The following is a 22,029-nucleotide window of genomic DNA, read 5'->3' on the forward strand; positions in this document are numbered from 1 at the left end:
AATGAGAACATTTTTACAAATTAACAAGTTTACAAATTTGTGCAGCGCTCCAGGGGTCCCAAGCTGCCGGTGAGCTGGCTTTTAAATTGAAAAAAACGCGCATGTGCCGACTGTTGAATGGGCCGCACAGCCCGTTAAAGGGACCGATCAGGCCAACAAAAAAATGACAGGGAACATTGATTACGACTCTTGATTTCTTGTATTAAGGGGACCATGAAGTTTGTGATCGTCCTGTTGGGATAAACGTGAGGTTGCAATTACCAATTTTTTTCTTCAACATAAAATTTGTTATCTTCATATTGGTGTACCTCAATGTACAACTAGCAAACAATTCTCCTCCTGCAGAATATTTATTTGATATAAATAATTTCACTCGTGTGGAATTGCAAATGCACCCTTGTAAATTGTCACTGCTGGAGATGGGGAGATGCAGAGCGAAACCACATTGGACTTGAACTCGACTAAATTATGCTTAATTGTCATGTCATATTGTTCATTTAGACAAATATTTTCAGCCCATAACCTATACTGATGCACCTAGTTAAAAGCAGTACACTTAAGAGCATGTTAAACCTATATTACGAAGCAGCTTAGTGAGTGTGTGTCCTTGAGCATGTGTGGCATTTGGTGGTTCTCGGCATTGTATTCTGCATACCATGAAGGAACACAGGGCAATGTTGGCATTTGATCTTCACCCAAACCATTCATTCAAAAGTAATAAATGGAACAGTCTTTGACTGCGATATTCTCCCTCAAAGTACAATTGCATCCAGCAACTTAATCTGCTTCATTCAGAGTCAGGCTATGATCACGGTGGCATAGTGGTTAGCACTGTTGCCTCACAGCGCCAGGGACCCGGGTTCGAATCCGGCCTCGGGTGACTGTCTGTGTGGAGTTTGCACATTCTCCCCGTGTTTGCGTGGGTTTCCTCCGGGTGCTCCGGTTTCCTCCCACAGTCCAAAGATGTGCGGGTTAGGTTGATTGGCTATGATAAATTGACCCTTAGTGTTAGGGGGATTAAATACGTGGGGTTATGGGGATAGGGTGGGATATGTGTTGGTGTAGGGGTTACGGGGATCGGGTGGGATATGTGTCGGTGCAGGCTCGATGGGCCGAAATGGCCTCTATCTGCATTGTGGGGTTTCTGTGATTTCTGTGAACACTCTCCGGCTCCCAAGTAGCACACAGTTTTGTAATTAATGGACCCCAGCACCACGTTCGTGATGTGAATAGCCTTTATTTTAGGTTTCACAGTCTTTTCCTTGGCTTTTCAGATTCTCAGGAATGTGGAATCCTCCAGTAATGTGCAGTCTCATTTCTTGGAATTTCTCCTGTCATTGGGATGGCCAGTGGATGTTGGAAAGCACCCAGGCTGGACCGGACATGTGTCAACCAGCTGGCTAATTAACACATGCAATGACAACGAGGGGAAAGAACAAGGTATGTTGTCAAGATAAAAGGAAATCCGCAGTTGCTGGAAATCTGACATCAGGAAATGCTCCCCATGTTGATTAACATCTGACAGAGGTAACCTTGAACCACATGGCACCGTATCATATTTCTGAGAAATATTTTGAAGAGTTTCAATTACAAGGAACTATTTTGAAATGTAGTGCCTGTTTGGTGGTAGGCAAATTTGGTGGCTATTTTGCGCATTCTAAAATCCTGCGAACAGCATTGAAATAAATAACTCGTTTTATTTTGGTGTTTACAGCATAGCAGGAGGCCATTTGGCCCATCATACCTGTGCTGACTCTCTGATAGAGCTGTCCATTTAGACCTATTCCCCCTGCTCTTTCCCAAACGCCTTTTAAATGTTTCTTTTACATATAATTATCCATTTCTCTTTACAAAGCTATTATAGATTCTGCCTCCATCACCGAGACTGATGAGTGTAGGGACATAGGAACAGGAGGAGGCCATTCAGCCCCTCGATCCTCTTCTGCCATTCTGTTAGATCATGGCTGATCTGTATCTACCCGCCTTGGTTCCACAACCCTTAATACCCTTGCCTAACAAAATCCATCAATCTCAGATTGAAATTTTCAATTGAGCCCCAGCTTCAACAGCTTTTTGGGGAGAGAGTTCCAGATTTCCACTACCCTTTGTGTGAGGAAGTGCTTCCTGGCATCACCCCTGACTGGCCGAGCTCTAATTTATGCCCCCTTGTTCTGGACTCCCCCACCAGTTTCTCGCTATCTACCCTATTAAATACTTCAATCATCTTAAACACCTCAATTAGATCGCCCCTTAATCTTCTAAACTCAAAGGCATACAAACCTAGTCTATCCAACCTGTCCTCGTAATTTAACCGTAATGTGGGTAGAAGTGAATCTCGGAGAGACTATTTAAATCTTCTTTGTCCACGCTGACCTCTGAACAGCTGTAATAATAGGGCAGTAAATGCACGGTTACAAATTCAGGTCTGCTGGATCAGTGGTGTCAGTCACTCCCATGAACGGTCGAAGCATCTAACTTTTATTGGAATACAATAGCAAAATACTGCGGATGCTGGAAATCTGAAATAACAACAGAAAACGCTGGAAAAACTCAGCAGGCCAGGCAACATCCGTGGAGAGAGAAACAGTTAATGTTTCAGGCCGAAGACCTTTCGTCAGAACCGTCAGAAGATTTAAATAGCCTCTCAAAGATTCACTTCTACCCACATTACAGTTAAATTATGAGGACAGGTTGTATAGACTAGGTTTGTATGCCTTTGAGATTAGAGTTCTGACGAAAGGTCTTCGACCTGAAACATTAACTCTGTTTCTCTCTCCACGGATGCTGCCTGGCCTGCTGAGTGTTTCCAGCATTCTCTGTTGTTATTTTAACTTTTATTGGTTGATCAATATGCTAATTGGTTCGGCCCTTCTGATTAGCATATTAATCACCGTTTGTCCAGGTGCCTCTTTTTAAAACTATTGAGAACATTGCTTTTTTTTAAAATCCAGCATTAAAGGTGTTTTTTGTCTTAGTTTCGCACAAACCAGCTAAAGTACAGTCGAGTGTATTTCATTGATTTTTCGTAGATTCTGCAGTCTTGATCCAGCAGGATAGACTGTTATGTGGGTGTCAACAGCTTGTATTTATATAGCACTATTAACGTTAAAGTGCCCCAAGACGGAGCATTATCAGACAAAATCTGACAGCGAGCCACATGAGATATTAGGACAGGTGAGGCAGGTTTTAAGGAGCGTCTTAAAGGAGGAGAGAGAGACAAAAAGGTTTAGGGAGGGAATTCTAGAGCGTAGAGCCCAGGCAGCTGCGGGCACGGCTGCCAATAGTGGGGCGAAGAAAATCGGGGATTAGCAAGAGGCCAGAATTGGAAGACCATCACCTCCAAATTCCCCTCCAAGTCTCGTACCATCCTTGATCCTCACTGGGTCAATATCCTACAATTCCCTATCTGACACCATTGTGGCAGCACCATCAGCATAAGGCCTGCAGGGTTCAAGGAGACAGCCCACTGCCACCTTCTCTGTGCAACTAGAGATGAACAGTAAATGCCAGCATCACCCACATCCTAGGAACAAATTTTTTTCATTTTTTTTTAAGTGGCTTGGAACCATAGAAACATAGAAGATAGGAGCAGGAGTAGGCCATTCGGCCCCTCGAGCCTGCTCCGCCATTCAATGAGATCATGGCTGTATCCCGTTCCTGCCTTCTCCCCATATCCCTTGATCCCTTTAGCCTTAAGAAATATATCCAACTCCTTCTTGAATATATTTAATGAATTGGCCTCCACTGCCTTCTGTGGTAGAGAGTTCCACAGGTTCACCACTCTCTGGGTGAAGAAATTCCTCCTCATTTCTGTCCTAAATGGCTTACCCCTTATCCTTAGACTGTGACCCCTGGTTCTGGACTCCCCGACCATCGGGAACATCCTTCCTGCATCTAGTCTGTCTAGTCCTGTTAGAATTTTATAAGTTTCAATGAGATCCCCTCTCATTCTCCTAAACTCCAGCGAGTATAAGCCCAATCGACACAATCTCTCCTCATACGTCACTCCTGCCATCCCAGGTATCAGTCTGGTGAATCTTCGCTGCACTCCCTCCATGGCAAGAACATCCTTCCTCAGATAAGGCGACCAAAACTGCACACAATACTCAAGGTGTGGTCTCACGAAGGCCCTGTACAACTGCAGCAAGACATCCTTGTTCCTGTACTCAAACCCTCTCGCTACGAAGGCCAACATACCATTTGCCGCCTTAACCGCCTGCTGCACCTGCATGCTTACCTTCAGCGACTGGTGCACAAGGACACCCAGGTCTCGTTACACTTCCCCTTCTCCCAATCTATTGCCGTTCAGATAATAATCTGCCTTCCTGTTTTTGATACCAAAGTGGATAACCTCACATTTATCCACATTATACTGCATCTGCCATGCTTCTGCCCAATCACCCAACCTGCCCAAATCATACTGGAGTTTCTCGGCATCCTCCTCACAGCACACACGCCCACCCAGCTTTGTGTTGTCTGCAAACTTGGAGATATTACATCTAGTTCCCTCGTCCAGATCATTAATATGTATATTGTGAATAGCTGGGGTCCAAGGACCGATCCCTGCGGTACCCCACTAGTCACTGTCTGCCACTCGGAAAAAGACCCGTTTATTCCAACTCTTTGCTTTCTGTCTGCCAACCAGTTCTCTATCCAAGTCAATACCTTGCCCCCCATCCCATGTGCCTTAACTTTACACGCTAATCTCTTATGCGGGACTTTATCGAAAGCCTTTTGAAAGTCCAAATACACCACATCCACTGGTTCTCCCTTATCTATTTTACCAGTTACATCCTCAAAAAATTCCAGTAGATTAGTCAAGCACGATTTACCTTTTGTAAATCCATGTTGACTTTGTCTGATCCTGTCACTGTTTTCCAAGTGCTCTGCTATTACAGGAAACTTTCTGGTATCCGGCACGGACGGGACCGACGTGGTGCCGGTTCAGCAACAATTCCGGATAAATGAACGCTATAGTGAAAGATACGGACCTTAGAGCTCCGTATGAAGCAACAAACTCTGTTGCTTAGCAACAGCTTCAGAGCAACGTCCACAAGTTGCAAGCGTCTCTGTAGCTTAGCAACAGCTGCAGCCAAACCCTTGCCTTCCTCAATTTGTTGCTGTGCTACAGTAATAAAAGTTAGCTGAAACTGACTCCTGAATTTTGCCGGTTAACCGACATTTCCGATTATTTAGGGGCCGGTTTATCGAAAGTTTCCTGTACATCTTTTATAATGGACTCTAGCATTTTCCCCACTACCGATGTCAGGCTGTAATTCCCCATTTTCTCCCTACCACCTTTTTTGAACAGTGGGGTAACATTAGCTACCCTCCAATCCATGGGTACTGTTCCAGAGTCTATCGAATGTTGGAAGATGACCAGCAATGCATCTGCTATTTCTCGGGCCACTTCCTTAAGTACTCTAGGATGTAGATTATCAGGCCCTGGGGATTTATCGGCCTTCAATCCCGTCAATTTCCCTAACACCATTTCCCTACAAATACTGATTTCTTTCAGTTCCTCCCTTTCATCAGACCCTATGTTCCCTGACATCTCTGGGAGGTTATTTGTGTCCTCCTTTGTGAAGGCAGAACCAAAGTAAGTATTTAATTGGTCTGCCATTTCTTTGTTCCCCATTATAAATTCCCCTGATTCTGACCTACGCTTGACTTCACCAATCTTTTTCTCTTCACATATCTGTAAAAGCTTTTACAGTCAGTTTTTATGTTCCCTGAAAGCTTACTCTCATACTCTATTTTTCCCCTCTTAATTAATCCCTTTGTCCTTGCCTGTCGCCTACCCTTATCCAGACTGGCAACTTGTCTGAGGAGACCAGAAAAAGGAGATTTGGGGGTTAGGATTGGGTTACAAGACAACTTCCTCTGAAAATAACTGTATCCTGTTCACGTAATACTTTGCCGAGTCAACTTTTCTTTCCTGTGTTCGAGTCAGTTGGATGTGAAGGGGTATTGAAGTTTGCGGCCCAGAGAAGCTGGTCAGAAACTTGTCTACTTTAGCCTTACCAATTTTGGGGCAGATTTTCTATGACCCTTCTGATCCTTTCATTCTGTACTTTCAGAGGAAACGGTGACACCTGAAGACACTGGAGGAGGCATTTTTAGCGGGGAGAAGAAAGCACTGTATTATGCCGATGCCTTGACTGAAATTGCCTTTGTTGTTCCCTCTTTTGTGGAGTCATCCGGTAAGTCAAAATTCGGTGGTCGGAGAAAACATTTTTTACACAGAGGATTTTGTTTCCTCTACTAGCACACTGCCTGACCCCTTTATGCGTTAACAACAGTATTAAATAGTACACAAAGGAATTTTACATGAATTTGCTGAGCAATGCACTACCGGGGGGATTTCTGTTTGCGATCAGGGATCCAGTAATGAAGTGTCAGTAATTCATAGAAACATAGAAGATAGGAGCAGGAGTAGGCCATTCAACCCTTCGAGCCTGCTCCGCCATTCAATGAGATCATGGCTGATCATCCAAATTCAGTACCCTGTCCCTGCCTTCTCCCCATATCCTTTGATCCCTTTAGCCTTAAGAAATATACCCAACTCTTTTTTGAATATATTTAATGAACTGGCCTCCACCGCCCTCTGTGGCAGAGAATTCCACAGGTTCACCACTCTCTGGGTGAAGAAATTCCTCCTCATTTCAGTCCTAAAATGGCTTACCCCTTATCCTTAGACTATGACCCCTGGTTCTGGACTCCCCGGCCATCATAAACATCCTTCCTGCATCTAGTCTGTCCAGTCCTGTTAGAATTTTATAAGTTTCGATGAGATCCCCTCTCAATCTTCTAAACTCCAGTGAGTATAAGCCCAATCGACACAATCTCTCCTCATACGTCATTCCTGCCATCCCAGGTATCAGCCTGGTGAATCTTCGCTGCACTCCTTCCATGGTAAGAACGTCCTTCCTCAGGTGAGGCGACCAAAACTGCACACAGTACTCGAGGTGCGGTCTCACCAAGGCCCTGTACAACTGTAGCAAGACATCCTTGTTCCTGTACTCGAACCCTCTTGCTACGAAGGCCAACATACCATTTGCCTTAACCGCCTGCTGCACCTGCATGCTTACCTTCAGTGACTGGTGCACAAGAACACCCAGGTCTCTCTGCACTTCCCCTTCTCCCAATCTATTGCCATTCAAATAATCTGCCTTCCTGTTTTTGCCACCAAAGTGGATAACCTCACATTTATCCACATTATAGTGCATTTGCCATGTTTCTGCCCAATCACCCAACCTGTCCAAATCGTACTGGAGTTTCACAACATCCTCCTCACAGCTTACCCTCCCACCCAGCTTTGTGTCGTCTGCAAATTTGGAGATATTACATCCAATTCCCTCGTCCAGATCATTATTATATATTGTGAACAGCTGGGGTCCTGGGACCGATCCTTGCGGTACCCCACTAGTCACTGCCTGCCACTCGGAAAACGACCCGTTTATTCCAACTCTTTGCTTTCTGTCCGCCAACCAGTTCTCTATCCAAGTCAATACCTTGCCCCCAATCCCATGTGCCTTAATTTTGCACGCTAATCTCTTATGTGGGACCTTATCGAAAGCCTACTGAAAGTCCAAATACACCACATCCACTGGTTCTCCCTTATCTATTTTACCAGTTACATCCTCAAAAAATTCCAGTAGATTAGTCGAGCATGATTTACCTTTTGTAAATCCATGTTGACTTTGTCCGATCCTGTCACTGCTTACCAAGTGCTCTGCTATTACATCTTTTATAATAGATTCTAGCATTTTCCCCACTACCGATGTCAGGCTTACCGGTCTATAATTCCCCGCTTTTTCTCGACCACCTTTTTTGAATAGTGGGGTAACATTAGCTACCCTCCAATCCATGGGTACTGTTCCAGAGTCTATCGAGTTCTGGAAGATGACCAGCAATGCATCTACTATTTCCAGGGCCACTTCCTTAAGTACCCTGGGATGTAGATTATCAGGCCCTGGGGATTTATTGGCCTTTAGTCCCATCAATTTTCCTAACACCATTTCCCTACAAATACTGATTTCTTTCAGTTCCACCCTTTCATCAGGCCCTATGTTCCCCAGCATCTCTGGGAGGTTATTTGTGTCCTCCTTTGTGAAGACAGAACCAAAGTATGAATTTAGTTGGTAAGCCATTTCTTTGTTTCCCATTATAAATTCCCCTGATTCTGACTGTAAGGGATCTACGCTTGACTTCACGAATCTTTTTCTCTTCACATATCTATAAAAGCTTTTACAGTCAGTTTTTATGTTCCCTGCAAGCTTACTCTCATATTCTAGTTTCCCTTTCTTAATTAATCCCTTTGTCCTCCTTTGTTGAATCCTAAACTGCTCCCAATCCTCAGGATTATTGCTTTTTCTGGCCAATTTATATGTCGTTTCCTTGGATCTTATGCTATCCCTAATTTCCCTTGTTAGCCACGGTTGAGTCACCTTTTTTGTTTTATTTTTATGCCAAACTGGGATGAACAAATTCTGTAGCTCATCCATTCGGTCTTTGAATGTTTGCCATTGCCTATCCACCGTCAACCCTTTGAGTGCCATTCCCCAATCAATCCTACCCAACTCGCTCCTCAGACCATCGTAGTTTCCTTTATTTAAATTGAGGACCCTAGTCTCTGAGTCAACTACTTCATTCTCCATCTTAATGAAGAATTCGATCATATTATGATCGCTCAGACCCAAGGGGCCTCGTACAACAAGATTGCTAATTAATCCTTTCTCGTTACATAATACCCAGTCTAAGATGGCCTGATCTCTGGTTGGTTCCTCGACATATTGGTCCAGGAAACCATCCCGTAAACACTCCAGGAATTCCTCCTCCACAGTATTGTTACTAATTTGGTTGGCCCAATCTATATGTAGATTAAAGTCACCCATGATGACTGCTGTGCCCTTATTGCACGCTTCTTTAATTTCCCTTTTAATGCCATCCCCAACCTCCGCCTTACTGTTGGGAGGTCTATATACCACTCCCACTAATTTTTTTTCCCCTTAGTATTTCTCAATTCTACCCATACAGATTCCACATCATCAGAGCTAATATCCTTCATTACAATTGTATTAATCCCTTCTTTAACCAGTAATGCTACCCTACCTCCCTTTCCTTTTTGCCTATCTTTCCTGAATATCGAATACCCCTGGATGTTGAGTTCCCAGTCTTGGCCATCCTTGAGCCACGTTTCCGTAATCCCAACCAAATCATATTCGTTTACCTCTATTTGCGCAGCCAATTCGTCCACCTTATTACAAATGCTCCTCGCATTAAGACACAAAGCCTTCAGGCTTGTTTTTTTAACGCACTTAGACCTATTAGAATTATTATTTACTGTGGCCACGTTTGATTTAAACCATTGATTTCTCTGACTGCCATTTTTGTTTTTCTCCTTCCTATCTTTTGCTTTTATCCCTGTTTCCCTTTCCTCTGTCTCCCTGCTCAGGTTCCCAACCCCCTGCCATTTTAGTTTAAACCCCCCTGAACAGTGCTAGCAAACCTCCCCGCAAGGATATTTGTCCCGCTCTGGCTCAGGTGCAACCCGTCCGACATGTACAAGTCCCACCTTTCCCAGAAGCAGGCCCAGTGATCCAGGAAACTAAAGCCCTCCCTCCTGCACCAACTCTTTAGCCACGCATTCATCTGCTCTATCCTCCTATTCCTATACTCACTAGCACGTGGCACCGGGAGTAATCCAGAGATTACAACCTTTGAGGTCCTGCTCTTTAATCTGCTACCTAGTTCCCTAAATTCTTGCTGCAGGACCTCATCCCTCTTCCTACCCATGTCATTGGTCCCAATGTGAACCACGACCTCTGACTGTTCACCCTCCCCCTTCAGAATGCCCTGAAGCCGTTCAGTGACATCCTTGACCCTGGCACCAGGGAGGCAACAAACCATCCTGGAGTCACGTCTACGGCCACAGAAACGCCTATCTGTCCCCCTTACGATAGAATCCCCTAGCACTATTGCTCTCCCACTCTTTTTCCTCCCTTCCTGAGCAGCAGAAGCACCCCTGGTGCCAGGAAGTTGGCTGCTGCTGCCTTCCTCTGGTAAGTCATCCCCCTCAACAGTATCCAAATCGGTATACCTGTTTGAGAGGGGGATGGCCACAGGGGTCCCCTGCACTACCTGCCTGCCTCTACTGCTCTGCCTGATGGTCACCCATTTCCCTTCTGCCTGTGCAGCCCTTACCTGCGGTGTGACCAACTCACTAAACGTGTTATCCACGACCCTCTCAGCATCGTGAATGCTCCAAAGCCCATCCATCCGCAGCTCCAGCGCCGCAATGCGGTCTGCTAGTAGCCGCAGCTGGATGCATTTCTGGCACACGTTATCAGGGACACCGGCAGTGTCCCTGAATTCCCACATAGAGCAAGAGTAGCATAACACGGGGCTGGGCTCTCCTGGCATGACTTAGTGAATTAATTTAAATTAATTAAAGGGTATCACCAATTAAAGATAACTCTAAGGCGCTTGTATGGTTTACCAACAGTCCCTGCTACACCAGAAAAGACCTTAGTAACTATAAACTACAGAGTTAAAGTTTAAAAAAGAGAAATACTCACCAACCAATCACTTACCTGCTCCCTGGTGACGTCACACTCTGATTACTTTTTACCTCTCTCCCCGCTGCTGAGTTGGTGTGCCTCGCTGCTCCCTGGATCTGGTCGGGCCTCGCCTCGCTGCTCCCTGGAACTGGTCGGGCCTCGGTGCTCTCCTGGTCGGGCCTCGCCTCGCTCCTGCTTTTGTACTGCCGCCTCGGTGCTCTCCTGGTCCGATCTGGTCGGGCCTCGCCTCGCTCCTCCTTTTGTACTGCTGCCTCGGTGCTCTCCTGGTCCGATCTGGTCGGGCCTCGCCTCGCCTCGCTCCTCCTTTTGTACTGCCGCCTCGGTGCTCTCCTGGTCCGATCTGGTCGGGCCTCGCCTCGCTCCTCCTTTTGTACTGCCGCCTCGGTGCTCTCCTGGTCCGATGTGGTCGGGCCTCGCCTCGCTCCTCCTTTTGTACTGCCGCCTCGGTGCTCTCCTGGCCCGATCTGGTCAGGCCTCGCCTCGCCTCGCTCCTCCTTTTGTACTGCCGCCTCGGTGCTCTCCTGGTCCGATCTGGTCGGGCCTCGCCTCGCCTCGCTCCTCCTTTTGTACTGCCGCCTCGGTGCTCTCCTGGTCCGATCTGGTCGGGCCTCGCCTCGCTCCTCCTTTTGTACTGCCGCCTCGGTGCTCTCCTGGTCCGATCTGGTCGGGCCTCGCCTCTCCTGCTTTTGTACTGCCGCCTCGGTGCTCTCCTGGTCCGATCTGGTCGGGCCTCGCCTCGCTCCTCCTTTTGTACTGCCGCCTCGGTGCTCTCCTGGTCCGATCTGGTCGGGCCTCGCCTCGCTCCTCCTTTTATACCCGGCCTCGGTGCTCTCCTGGTCCGATCTGGTCGGGCCTCGCCTCTCCTGCTTTTGTACTGCCGCCTCGGTGCCCTCCTGGTCCGATCTGGTCGGGCCTCGCCTCTCTCCTGCTTTTGTACTGCCACCTTGGTGCCCTCCTGGTCCAATCTGGTCGGGCCTCGCCTCCTGCTTTTGTACTGCCGCCTCGGTGCCCTCCTGGTCTGATCTGGTCGGGCCTCGCCTCTCTCCTGCTTTTGTACTGCCGCCTCGGTGCTCTCCTGGCGTGTGTGTGGTTGTCATTTTTACTGGTGCAAGTTATCAGCCTCAAACTTGGAATTGCAGGTAGCCACAGAATAAATATTTTAACCTCCTTTGCTTTTGTAAACTTACAAGTACAACATAATTCTAATTTGCCAAGAGGCAGGGGGCACTGCACTGGTCGCTATGTGTAGTGATGCCATTACTGCATCCATGAAGGATTGCACTGGGATGGTGTTTTAGGGTAGTTGTAAACCCATTTGTGTGTTACTATCTGGTAGAAATACTGACCTTCCTGAGCTGGTACGGTTATTCCCCACAGAGATCAGGGCAGTTCGCTGCTCCTGGTTACTATAACACCTCATTTTGTTGTAAAATTTCCCTGTGGCCTTGGTAAAGGTTCCATAATTTGATAAAGGAGCTCAATTTTCGATTAGGTGAACTTCTGATGAACTGCTTTGCCAATCTGGAATTGTAAATAATGAGTTTCAGTTGTAAGCTAGTTGGAACAAAATGTCTTCTCGACATCTTTAGATTGCACTGTAATAGTCGATTTTTTAAAAGCTAAATATCCATATTTTTTCTGTCAATTTTCTCCCCTCCCTCCTGAGGAACTTGACTACTTGTTGGGTCTATTTCTACATCCACCATGTGCCCAAGAAGCCAACATTCATGCATGAGCCTGAACAATGAGCAGGATATTTGTACATAAGGGGTGCCTCAGTCGAGGCCCATCCTGTCCTCACCTGCACATTTCCAGCCAGGGTCACTGGTTACCAATCAGGAGCTGGATCCCTGACTCTCTTTCTTTTTCTTATCTTCCCATTTCCTTCCAACCCAGAGGCATTGAGACTGACTGTAGCACACTGACTGCCTCCCTGGCTGAGATTGGCTAACTCGTCACAGCCTCAGGGATTGAATCTGGTTTGTACGGCTCAGATACTCGCGCTGACCTGTCGGGGGAGCGGTGAAGCTCCATTATTTGAAAAGGCAGATCTCTCTTCACTGAATTGGGCCCCTGTTGAGATGCAGAATTGGTAATAAGTGTGTTATAAATAGTTTGGAACAAAATGCTCTGAAAAGCTTTAATCTTCAGTTGGGATTGCAATGCAATATTCATTTAATTGTTAAAAATCTATTTAATGTAATCTTTGATTTTTAAATAATGTTTGGTGTTCTGATTGCCATAACACAGCCATTGAATCCATAATTTTGAGTCCTCTAGTATTGCAGAAAGACACTTATTTCACTGTTATGTTTGTAGCTGATTCGTCGGAGAGTGGACTTGCAACGCAGGAGACGGAGACACAGATGGACCTGCTGCCAAGTCTCCTGAAACAAGCCCCATTGACCTTGGAGCTCTTCCCAAACCATTCCGACAACCTTGGCAACTCCCAAAGGGTGAGGTTCCCATGATATATCACAGGGCTGCAGGTTTATTCCTCCAGTAATTAAGAATGATGTTTCAATTTCGTATGTAGATACGTGCGGAACATTGCTGTGTGTGTGCACGTGCGAAACCCCTCCAAAAAACTGCATTATATCAACAGGGCTTTGCAAAGATTCACCCCATTTCTCTTCCCCACTTTCCTCATTAGGAAATTCTGTATGCCGTGCCGTCATTCGGGTGAGATGTTAGATTGAGGTCCTGTCTCCCTGCTCCTGTGGTTAAAATTGGAGGTCCCATGACACTATTCAAGAGGAGCAGGGACCTCTCTGTGCCGTGACCAACATTCCTCCCTAAACCAAGGCCACTGAAAATTGGCCACGTTTCGCATTACTATTTGTAGAACCTGTTATGTGCAGACTGCCTGCCACATTTCCCTACATATTAGCAATCACTATTCTTCAAAGTAATTGTCAGCCTTGACTCTGTGTTAGCACTCTCACCCCTGAGTCTGAAGGTTGTGAGTTCGAGGCTGACACTCCCAATGCAGTACTGAGGGAGTGCTGCACTGTCGGGAGGTGGAGCACTGAGGGAGTGCTGCACTGTCGGCGGGGCACTACTGAGGGAGCGCCGCACTGTCGGCGGGGCAGTACTGAGGGAGTGCTGCACTGTCGGAGGGGCAGTACTGAGGGAGCGCTGCACTGTCGGAGGGGCAGTAATGAGGGAGTGCTGCACTGTCGGAGGGGCAGTACTGCGGGAGTGCTGCTCTGTCAGGGGCCATACAGAGGTGTCCCAGCCAATATTTATCCCTCAACCAACATCACTAAAAACAGATTATCTGGACATTATCTCATTGCGTAATAAGGTGGATGAATTAGCTGCGCAAATAAATGTAAACGGATATGATGTAATTGGAATTACGGAGACATGGCTCCAGGGTGACCAAGGTTGGGAATTCAACATCCAGGGGTATTCAATATTCAGGAAGACAGGCGAAAAGGAGGTGGGGTAGCATTGCTGGTTAAAGAGGAGTTTAATACAATAGTAAGGAAGGATATTAGCTCTGATGATGTGGAATCTGTATGGGTAGAGCTGAGAAATACCAAGGGGCAGAAAATGTTAGTGGGAGTTGTATACAGACCCCCAAACAGTAATGCTGAGGTTGGGGATGGCATTAAACAGGAAATTAGAGACACGTGCAATAAGGGCACAGCAGTTATCGTGGGTGACTTTAATCTACATATAGATTGGGCTAACCAAATTACAAGAAACTTTGGTTTATCCGGAGGTTAACTGTCCGGAATGCTCGAGCCACCGGCAAAAATCAGGAGCCGTTTCGTTAAGGTTTTTTTTCTTTTCGTTGCTTTTTTTTCACCAGTCAGGCTCTGCAAGGTCTCGCTGAAGCTGTTGCTAAGCTACAGAGACGCTTGCAAGGTACGGCCGACTGGTTAGAAGCTGTTGCTAAGCAACAGGGTTTGTTGCCAGATACGGAGCTCAAAATCTCCATATGTTTCAACATTAGCGCTGGTTTGTCCGGCAGTTTTGATGGGACGGCAACAGCTCGGTCCCGTCGGTGCCGGATAGCACAAAGTTTCCTGTAGTAACAATACTGTGGAGGAGGAATTCCTAGAGTGTATACGGGATGGTTTCCTGGACCAATATGTCGAGGAACCAACTAGAGATCAGGCCACCTTAGACTGGGTATTATGTAATGAGAAAGGATTAATTAGAAATCTTGTGCGAGGCCCCTTGGGGAGGAGCGACCATAATATAATAGAATTCTTCATTAAGATGGAGAGTGAAGTAGTTGACTCAGAGACTAGGGTCCTGAATTTAAATAAAGGAAACTATGATGGTATGAGACGCAAGTTGACTATGATGGTATGAGACGCAAGTTGGCTAGGATGGATTGACGGTGGATAGGCAATGGCAAACATTTAAAGATCGCATGGATGGACTACAGAATTTGTTCATCCCTGTTCGGCATAAAAATAAAACAAAAGAGGTGACTCAACCGTGGCTAACGAGGGAAATCAGGGATAGCATAAGATCCAAGGAGAGGACATATAAATTGGCCAGAAAAAGCATCAAACCTGAGGATTTGGAGCAGTTTAGGATTCAGCAAAGGAGGACAAAGGGATTAATTAAGAGGGGGGGAAATAGAATATGAGAGTAAGCTTGCAGGGAACATAAAAACTGACTAAAAGCTTCTATAGATATGTGAAGAGAAAAAGATTGGTGAAGTCAAGCGTAGGTCTCTTGCAGTCAGAATCAGGGGAATTTATAATGGGGAACAAAGAAATGGCAGACCAATTAAATACATACTTTGGTTCTGTCTTCACAAAGGAGGACATAAATAACCTTCCAGAGATGTCGGGGAACATAGGGTCTAATGAGAGGGGGGAATTGAAATGAAATCAGTATTTGTAGGGAAATGGTGTTAGGGAAATTAATGGTATTGAAGGCCGATAAATCCCCAGGGCCTGATAATCTACATCCTAGGGTACTTAAGAAAGTAGCTCTAGAAATAATAGGTGCATTGCTGGTCATCTTCCAAATTCTATAGACTCTGGAATAGTTCCCATGGATTGGAGGGTAGCTAATGTAACCCCACTATTTAAAAAAGGTGGTAGAGAGAAAACGGGGAATTATAGACCAGTAAGCCTGACATCGGAAGTGGGGAAAATGCTAGAGTCCATTACAAAAGATGTAATAGCAGAGCACTTGGAAAACAGTGACGGGATCGGAAAAAGTCAACATGGATTTACAAAAGGTAAATTATGCTTGACTAATCTACTGGAATTTTTTGAGGATGTAACTGGTAGAATAGATAAGGGAGAACCAGTGGATGTGGTGTATTTGGACTTTCAGAAGGCTTTCGATAAGGTCCCGCATAAGAGATTGGTGTGCAAAGTTAAAGCACATGGGATTGGGGGTAAGGTACTGACTTGGATAGAGAACTGGTTGGCAGACAGGAAGCAAAGAGTTGGAATAACGGCTCTTTTTCCAAGTGGCAGGCAGTGACTAGTGGGGTACCGCAGGGATCGGTGCTAGGACCCCAGCTATTCACAATATATATTAATGATCTATTCGAGGGAACTAGATATAATATCTCCAAGTTTGCAAACAACACAAAGCTGGGTGGGCGTGTGTGTTGTGAGGAGGATGCAGAGAAACTCCAGTATGATTTGGACAGGTTGGGTGATATGGCAGATGCAGTATAATGTGGATAAATGCGAGGTTATCCACTTTGGTGGCAAAAACAGGAAGACAGATTATTATCTGAACGGCAATAGATTGGGAAAAGGGGAAATGCAACGAGACCTGGGTGTCCTTGTGCACCAGTCGCTGAAGGTAAGCATGCAGGTGCAGCAGGCGGTTGGTTAAGAGGGCAAATGGTATCATAGAATCATAGAGATAGGAACAGGAGTAGGCCATTCGGCCCTTCGAGCCTGCTCCGCCATTCAATGAGATCATGGCTGATCTTCGTCTGAGATCATAGCTGATCTTACCAGTTCAGTACCCCGTCCCCGCCTTTTCTCCGTAACCCTTAATCCCCTTAGCATTCAGAAATATATCCAATTCTCTCTTGAAAATATTTATTGATTTAGCCTTCACAGCCCTCTGTGGCAGGGAATTCCACAGGCTCACCACTCTTTGAGTGAAGAAATTCTTCCTCATCTCTGTTTTAAATGATTTGCCCGCTATTTTTAGACTGTGGCCCCTGGTTCTGTGCTCCCCTGCCATTGGAAACATTCTCTCTGAATTCAGCCTGTCCAGGCCTGCCATAATTTTATATGTTTCGATGAGATCCCCTCTCAATCTTCTAAACTCCAGTGAGTACAAGCCCAAACTATTCAATCTCTCCTCGTAGGTCATTCCCGCCATTCCAGGTATCAGCCTGGTGAATCGCCGCTGCACTCTTTCCATGGCAAGAACATCCTTCCGCAGATGGGGCGACCAAAACTGTACACAATACTCCAGATGCGGTCTCACCAGCACCTTGTACAGCTGTAGTAAGGTATCCCTATTCCTATACTCGAACCCCCTTGATATGAAGGCCAACATACCATTTGCCTTCTTAATCGCCTGTTGCACCTGCATGCTCTCCTTCAGTGACTGGTGCACAAGAACACCCAGGTCCCTCTGCACTTCCCCATCTCCCAATCTATTGCCATTTAGATAATAATCCACCCTCCTGTTTTTACCCCCAAAGTGGATAACCTCGCATTTATCCACATTATAGTGCATCTGCCACGTATCCGCCCATTCCCCCAACCTGTCCAAATCGCACTGTAGCCTCCTGACATCCTCATCAGAGCCCACCCCTCCTCCTAGTTTAGTGTCGTCAGCGAATTTGGAAATATTGCATTCAATTCCCTGATCCAGATCATTTATATATATTGTGAACAGCTGGGGTCCCAGGACAGATCCTTGCGGCACCCCGCTGGTCACTGCCTGCCACTCCGAAAACGAGCCGTTTATTCCAACTCTCTGTTTTCTATCCGCCAGCATGTTGGCCTTCATAGCGAGAGGATTCGAGTACAGGAGCAAGGATGTCTTGCTGCAGTTGTACAGGGCCTTGGTGAGACCACACCTTGAGTATTGTGTGCGTTTTCGTCGCCTTATCTGAGGAAGGATGTTCTTGCCATGAAGGGAATGCAGCGAAGATTCACCAGACTGATACCTGGGATGGCAGGAATGACGTATGAAGAGAGATTGGGTCGATTAGGCTTATATTCGCTAGAGTTTAGAAGAATGAGAGGGGATCTCATTGAAACTTATAAAATTCTAACAGGACTGGACAGACTAGATGCAGGAAGGATGTTCCCGATGGCGGGGAGTCCAGAACCAGGGGTCACAGTCTAAGGATAAGGGGTAAGCCATTTAGGACTGAGATGAGGAGGAATTTCTTCACCCAGAGAGTGGAATTCTCTACCACAGAAGGCAGTTGAGGCCAACTTATATTAAATATATTCAAGAAGGAGTTAGATATATTTCTTAAGGCTAAAGGGATCAAGGGATAAGGGGAGAAAGCAGGGACAGGGTACTGAATTTGGATGATCAGCCATGATCTCATTAAATGGCGGAACAGGCTCAAGGGGCTGAATGGCCTACTCCTCCTATCTTCTATGTTTCTATGCTGTTCGTGGGATCCTGCTGTGTGCAAATTTGTTGCCACGTTTGTCTTCGTTACAAAAGTGACTGCACTTCAAAAGCAATTGATTTGTATGTGAAGCGTGTTGGGGTGTCCTGTGGGTGTGAAAGATGCTGTATAAACTGTGAATCACTGAAGTCACCATGCCATTTTACTGACTTTTATTTTGCCCTTCTAAAGCTGAGTCCTACACAAAAAACCAAGAAGCTGCCACTTGGTCGGGCTGTCCCTCCACTGGGCCCTGAAACCAAGGTTATTGTCGTGTGGGTCGAACGCTACGATGACATAGGTATAGTATAGTATTTCTAAGAGCCTTTTAACAGCCACTGTGTTACTGTGCCATCAAATACTGCCGCGAATTACTGGTCTCTTTTCAGCTGTAATAACTCGCGAGTCATTGGGAAAGAATTTGGAAACTTCAGTATGGAAGTGAAAAGCTTTGTCTCCCCACCACTGCAAAATTTATAGTCCTTACTGTGTGGGTGTTTTGTTATGTATGTGTATAGTCTTGTATATGCTCTCACTTCCTGTCAAATAACACTTTGTGTAACAAGTCCAATCAGCCAATGAGTTCTTCAAGCATTTATAGCGTGTCTAATGCCGCTCCTGTTGGTGTAGTATGATGTGTCTGATATCTTGTGATCTTTTTCTAGAGAATTTTCCTCTGAATGATCTTCTGCCAGAGACTAGCACTGGAGTAGAGACCACTACAAACAGCAGCACATCTCTCAGGTACTCTCATTCCTCTAACTTAGATTTTTCTTTTTAAAAAGCTATGAAATCCACACTTATCGCGCTTTCTCGAGACCTGCTGAGATCTTCTTCTGATTTTAAGCTGTTGTTTCTCGGCTGAGAGGCTCTAATTTTGCACCGATTTGAGCAGCTCTGGGGTTTCAGTGGGTCTGTGCTGGGCCACAGGAAGCTTCTGCTGCTTTATTGTGGAAGCCTTACTAAGGTATTCAGTGGGGGGGCAAGTCTTTGCTGCCCCTGGAATCCTGATGCATCGCTCCCTTCGCCCAAGGCCAGCGCTGTACACCTTTAAAAGTTGCAGCAAAGCTCGCTCCTGCAGGCGCACAGCCTTTAGGAGAACTTGTAAAGCTTAATTTTGCTGTCATTTATAAGAGCTCATTGTTGGGTCTAATTTTACTGTGTTTACACTTTGGTTGTTCAGTTGCTTGTTAGGATTGGACCTTTGTTTCAAAGTCTTTTTTTTGTGTTGAATTTAAGTTTTGCTCCCCTACCATTTGAAGATAATTTTCCTGAAATAGACACATTTCATTTGGGAATTCCCTTGGCCTTCGGGAGACAGAGAATGAAGAGAAGAGACATTTACGCTCCTGCTCAAGAATACCTGATTTTCCCAACCCCCTCCACTCGCTACACTTCCCTCGCAGATTGCACTGGGTGTGCTGCTAGCACCACCTAAACAATGCTCGAGAAACCTGGCCCGATCCCCCTGCACTGACATAAAAATAATTCTGTGTCTACCCATCTTTTCTGTAATTTAGGAACTTGTGCCTGTGGTGAGTGAGCGAGTGTCTGTCTCCACATTCTGTACAGACTGGGTTGAGCACTTTTCCTTCATCTGGTCTTGTTTTGTTTTTTTTAGGACCACCACGTCAGACAAGGATGTGCCGGTCATTTTCATCCACCCACTGAAGACTGGTCTCTTCAGAATAAAAGTGCAAGGGGCTACTGGGAAGTTCAGCATGGTGATTCCATTGGTTGATGGGATGGTAGTGAGTCGGCGAGCATTAGGTAAGGACACCAACCGGCGGGGAATTAAATGTTCCACTTTATGTTTTGAGTCAAGTGGATGGTTGTGTGCCTGCTGAAAGTGTACAGCTTTCAGTTGTTCCTGATGACCCGAGTTCCACTGCATTGTCCCCGTTCGCTCGTGCCGTGAAGAAATGAGAAGGATATTGACTGGGTGTCGCGATGTATCGGAGAGCGAGCGCAAGATACCTCCGAGCCGTAGGTGCCGTGTCCCACTAACTGTGTTCCCCACCTCCACCATGTGCAAGGTTCACACAATCACTCCGAAGTGTCAGACATAACCTTAAAGCAGCTGATATCTCGTGCAGCGCCATTGGTGCAAAGTTGCCTTTGCAGTTTTGAGTCTGGCCAGAGGAAGGTGCATTCAGACCTGTAATGATGAAACGGTCAAGAAGCACCAGACAAAACCCCCTCCTACCAAAGGAAGCTTCTGGCCTCTACGGCACTGCCATTGCTTTGCTTGCTTTACAGGATTCCCTATGATACTCTTGCTCTGTCAAGACAACGCTGTAAATTACATGGGATATAAGTATTTGTATTCAGAGCTGTGCTATCCCCTATTTGTAAAGCCATCCCGTCTCCTTGCAGTTTCAGTAACGAGTAATGCAGCTGGGATTGGGCAAGACCTAATTGATGCAATTTTTCTTGCGCTCAATGCAAAAAAAAAAACTGCTTCCATAAGCAAAACTATGCCTCTATTAACTGAAGCTTGACTTTATGCTTGAAATACCTGAGAGAGCGTGTGCCAATGGGCAAACAATTACACAGAATATACAACACAGAAACAGGCCATTCGGCCCAACTAGTCTCTGCTGGTGTTTATGCTCTGCACGAGTCTCTCATTCCATCTACCTTATCTCAGCCTTTCAGCATATCTTTCTATTCACTTTTCTCTCATGTACTCATCTAGTTCTGTTTTGAAAACATCTAAGCTATTGGCCTCAACCACTTCCTGTGGTAGCGACTGCCACATTCTAACCACTCTCTGACTAAATACATTTCTTCTTATTTTCCTGTTAGATTTATTAGTGACTATCTTGTATTTATGGCCCCTAGTTTTCGATTCTCCCACAAGTGGAAACATTCTCTCCACATCTACCCTGTCCACCCATTCATAATTTTAAAGACCTCTATCAGGTCTCCTCTAAGCCTTCTCTTTTCTAGAGAACCCACTACAATTGAGGTTTGCTCCAGGAATAGTACAGCCTACCATGTCTTCCAATTCTCTCCAAACTAGTGTAAAGCACCACACTGACAAACCATATAGCTCAGGCTAAAAATCTACAGACTTGTTTATTATAAGCAGTAAAATTATACAGAAGAAAAAATAAATCCGATCAGATAGCAACACAATACTTCACTTAACTCTACAGCATCTGTTCCAAAACAATAAAAATACTCCTCTGCCATAATATTTGATCTCAAGTCCTTGAAAGTTTTTACCTAGAAACAGTCACCATTAAGCCCCTGACTGAACTGGGTCTAAAAAAAAAACCTTGCTTTACTTGACACTGGCACCCTCGAGTAGCAGTATTCTATCGGCACTAAATTCACTCGGATCTTTTTAGATTAGCTGCTTGTTCATAAACACCATTGAATTTTTAACTATAGGAGGGAGGGGCACTTCAAATAAAAATGGCCATTACTGATCCCCTAAAATCAAGTGGAAATTTTTTGATGGGTAATAAATCATCAGTTGAGATAAAATCGGGGGAGGTTTAACTTAAGTTTGGTCTTTCTATACTTTAATTTTCATGGTACCAAACTTTAAAGTGAGAGGTTTAAATGGAGACCTTGGGGTGGATTTGAGGCACAGTCTCTTCCTGGGTAAGGCTTCACTGGTGTCACAGCTCATGCCTACCTCACTCAAGCACTCACTCTGAGCAAGAGTCTGGACTGTAAATGTCAGCAGGTCCTTCAACCAGGGGATGAACATCTGGGCTGGTCCATGGTGTGTGGAGGGGGATCACCGGGCTCGTCCATGGTGTGTGGGGGGATCATCGGGCTGGTCCATGGTGTGTGGGGGGATCATCGGGCTGGTCCATGGTGTGGGGGGGGGGGGGATCACCG

At 45.7% G+C, this 22,029-nt stretch overlaps 1 protein-coding gene across 5 annotated transcripts in view; it reads left to right on the plus strand.

The window, feature by feature from the left end:
- ralgapb (Ral GTPase activating protein non-catalytic subunit beta) overlaps positions 1-22,029 on the plus strand; it is a 123,721-nt gene that overhangs the window by 93,258 nt on the left and 8,434 nt on the right. For all 5 annotated transcript variants that reach the window (XM_086005929.1, XM_086005930.1, XM_086005931.1 and 2 more), the window contains 6 exons: positions 1,275-1,440; positions 6,081-6,203; positions 12,903-13,039; positions 18,364-18,472; positions 18,837-18,915; positions 19,793-19,941. In XM_086005929.1, the coding sequence (XP_085862055.1) occupies positions 1,275-1,440; positions 6,081-6,203; positions 12,903-13,039; positions 18,364-18,472; positions 18,837-18,915; positions 19,793-19,941 (763 nt within the window). The remainder of the gene's footprint in view (positions 1-1,274; positions 1,441-6,080; positions 6,204-12,902; positions 13,040-18,363; positions 18,473-18,836; positions 18,916-19,792; positions 19,942-22,029) is intronic.

This window comes from Somniosus microcephalus, chromosome 13, assembly GCF_052327205.1.
Source record: "Somniosus microcephalus isolate GS21.2 chromosome 13, FLI_Smic_1.0, whole genome shotgun sequence".
NCBI lineage: Eukaryota > Metazoa > Chordata > Chondrichthyes > Squaliformes > Somniosidae > Somniosus > Somniosus microcephalus.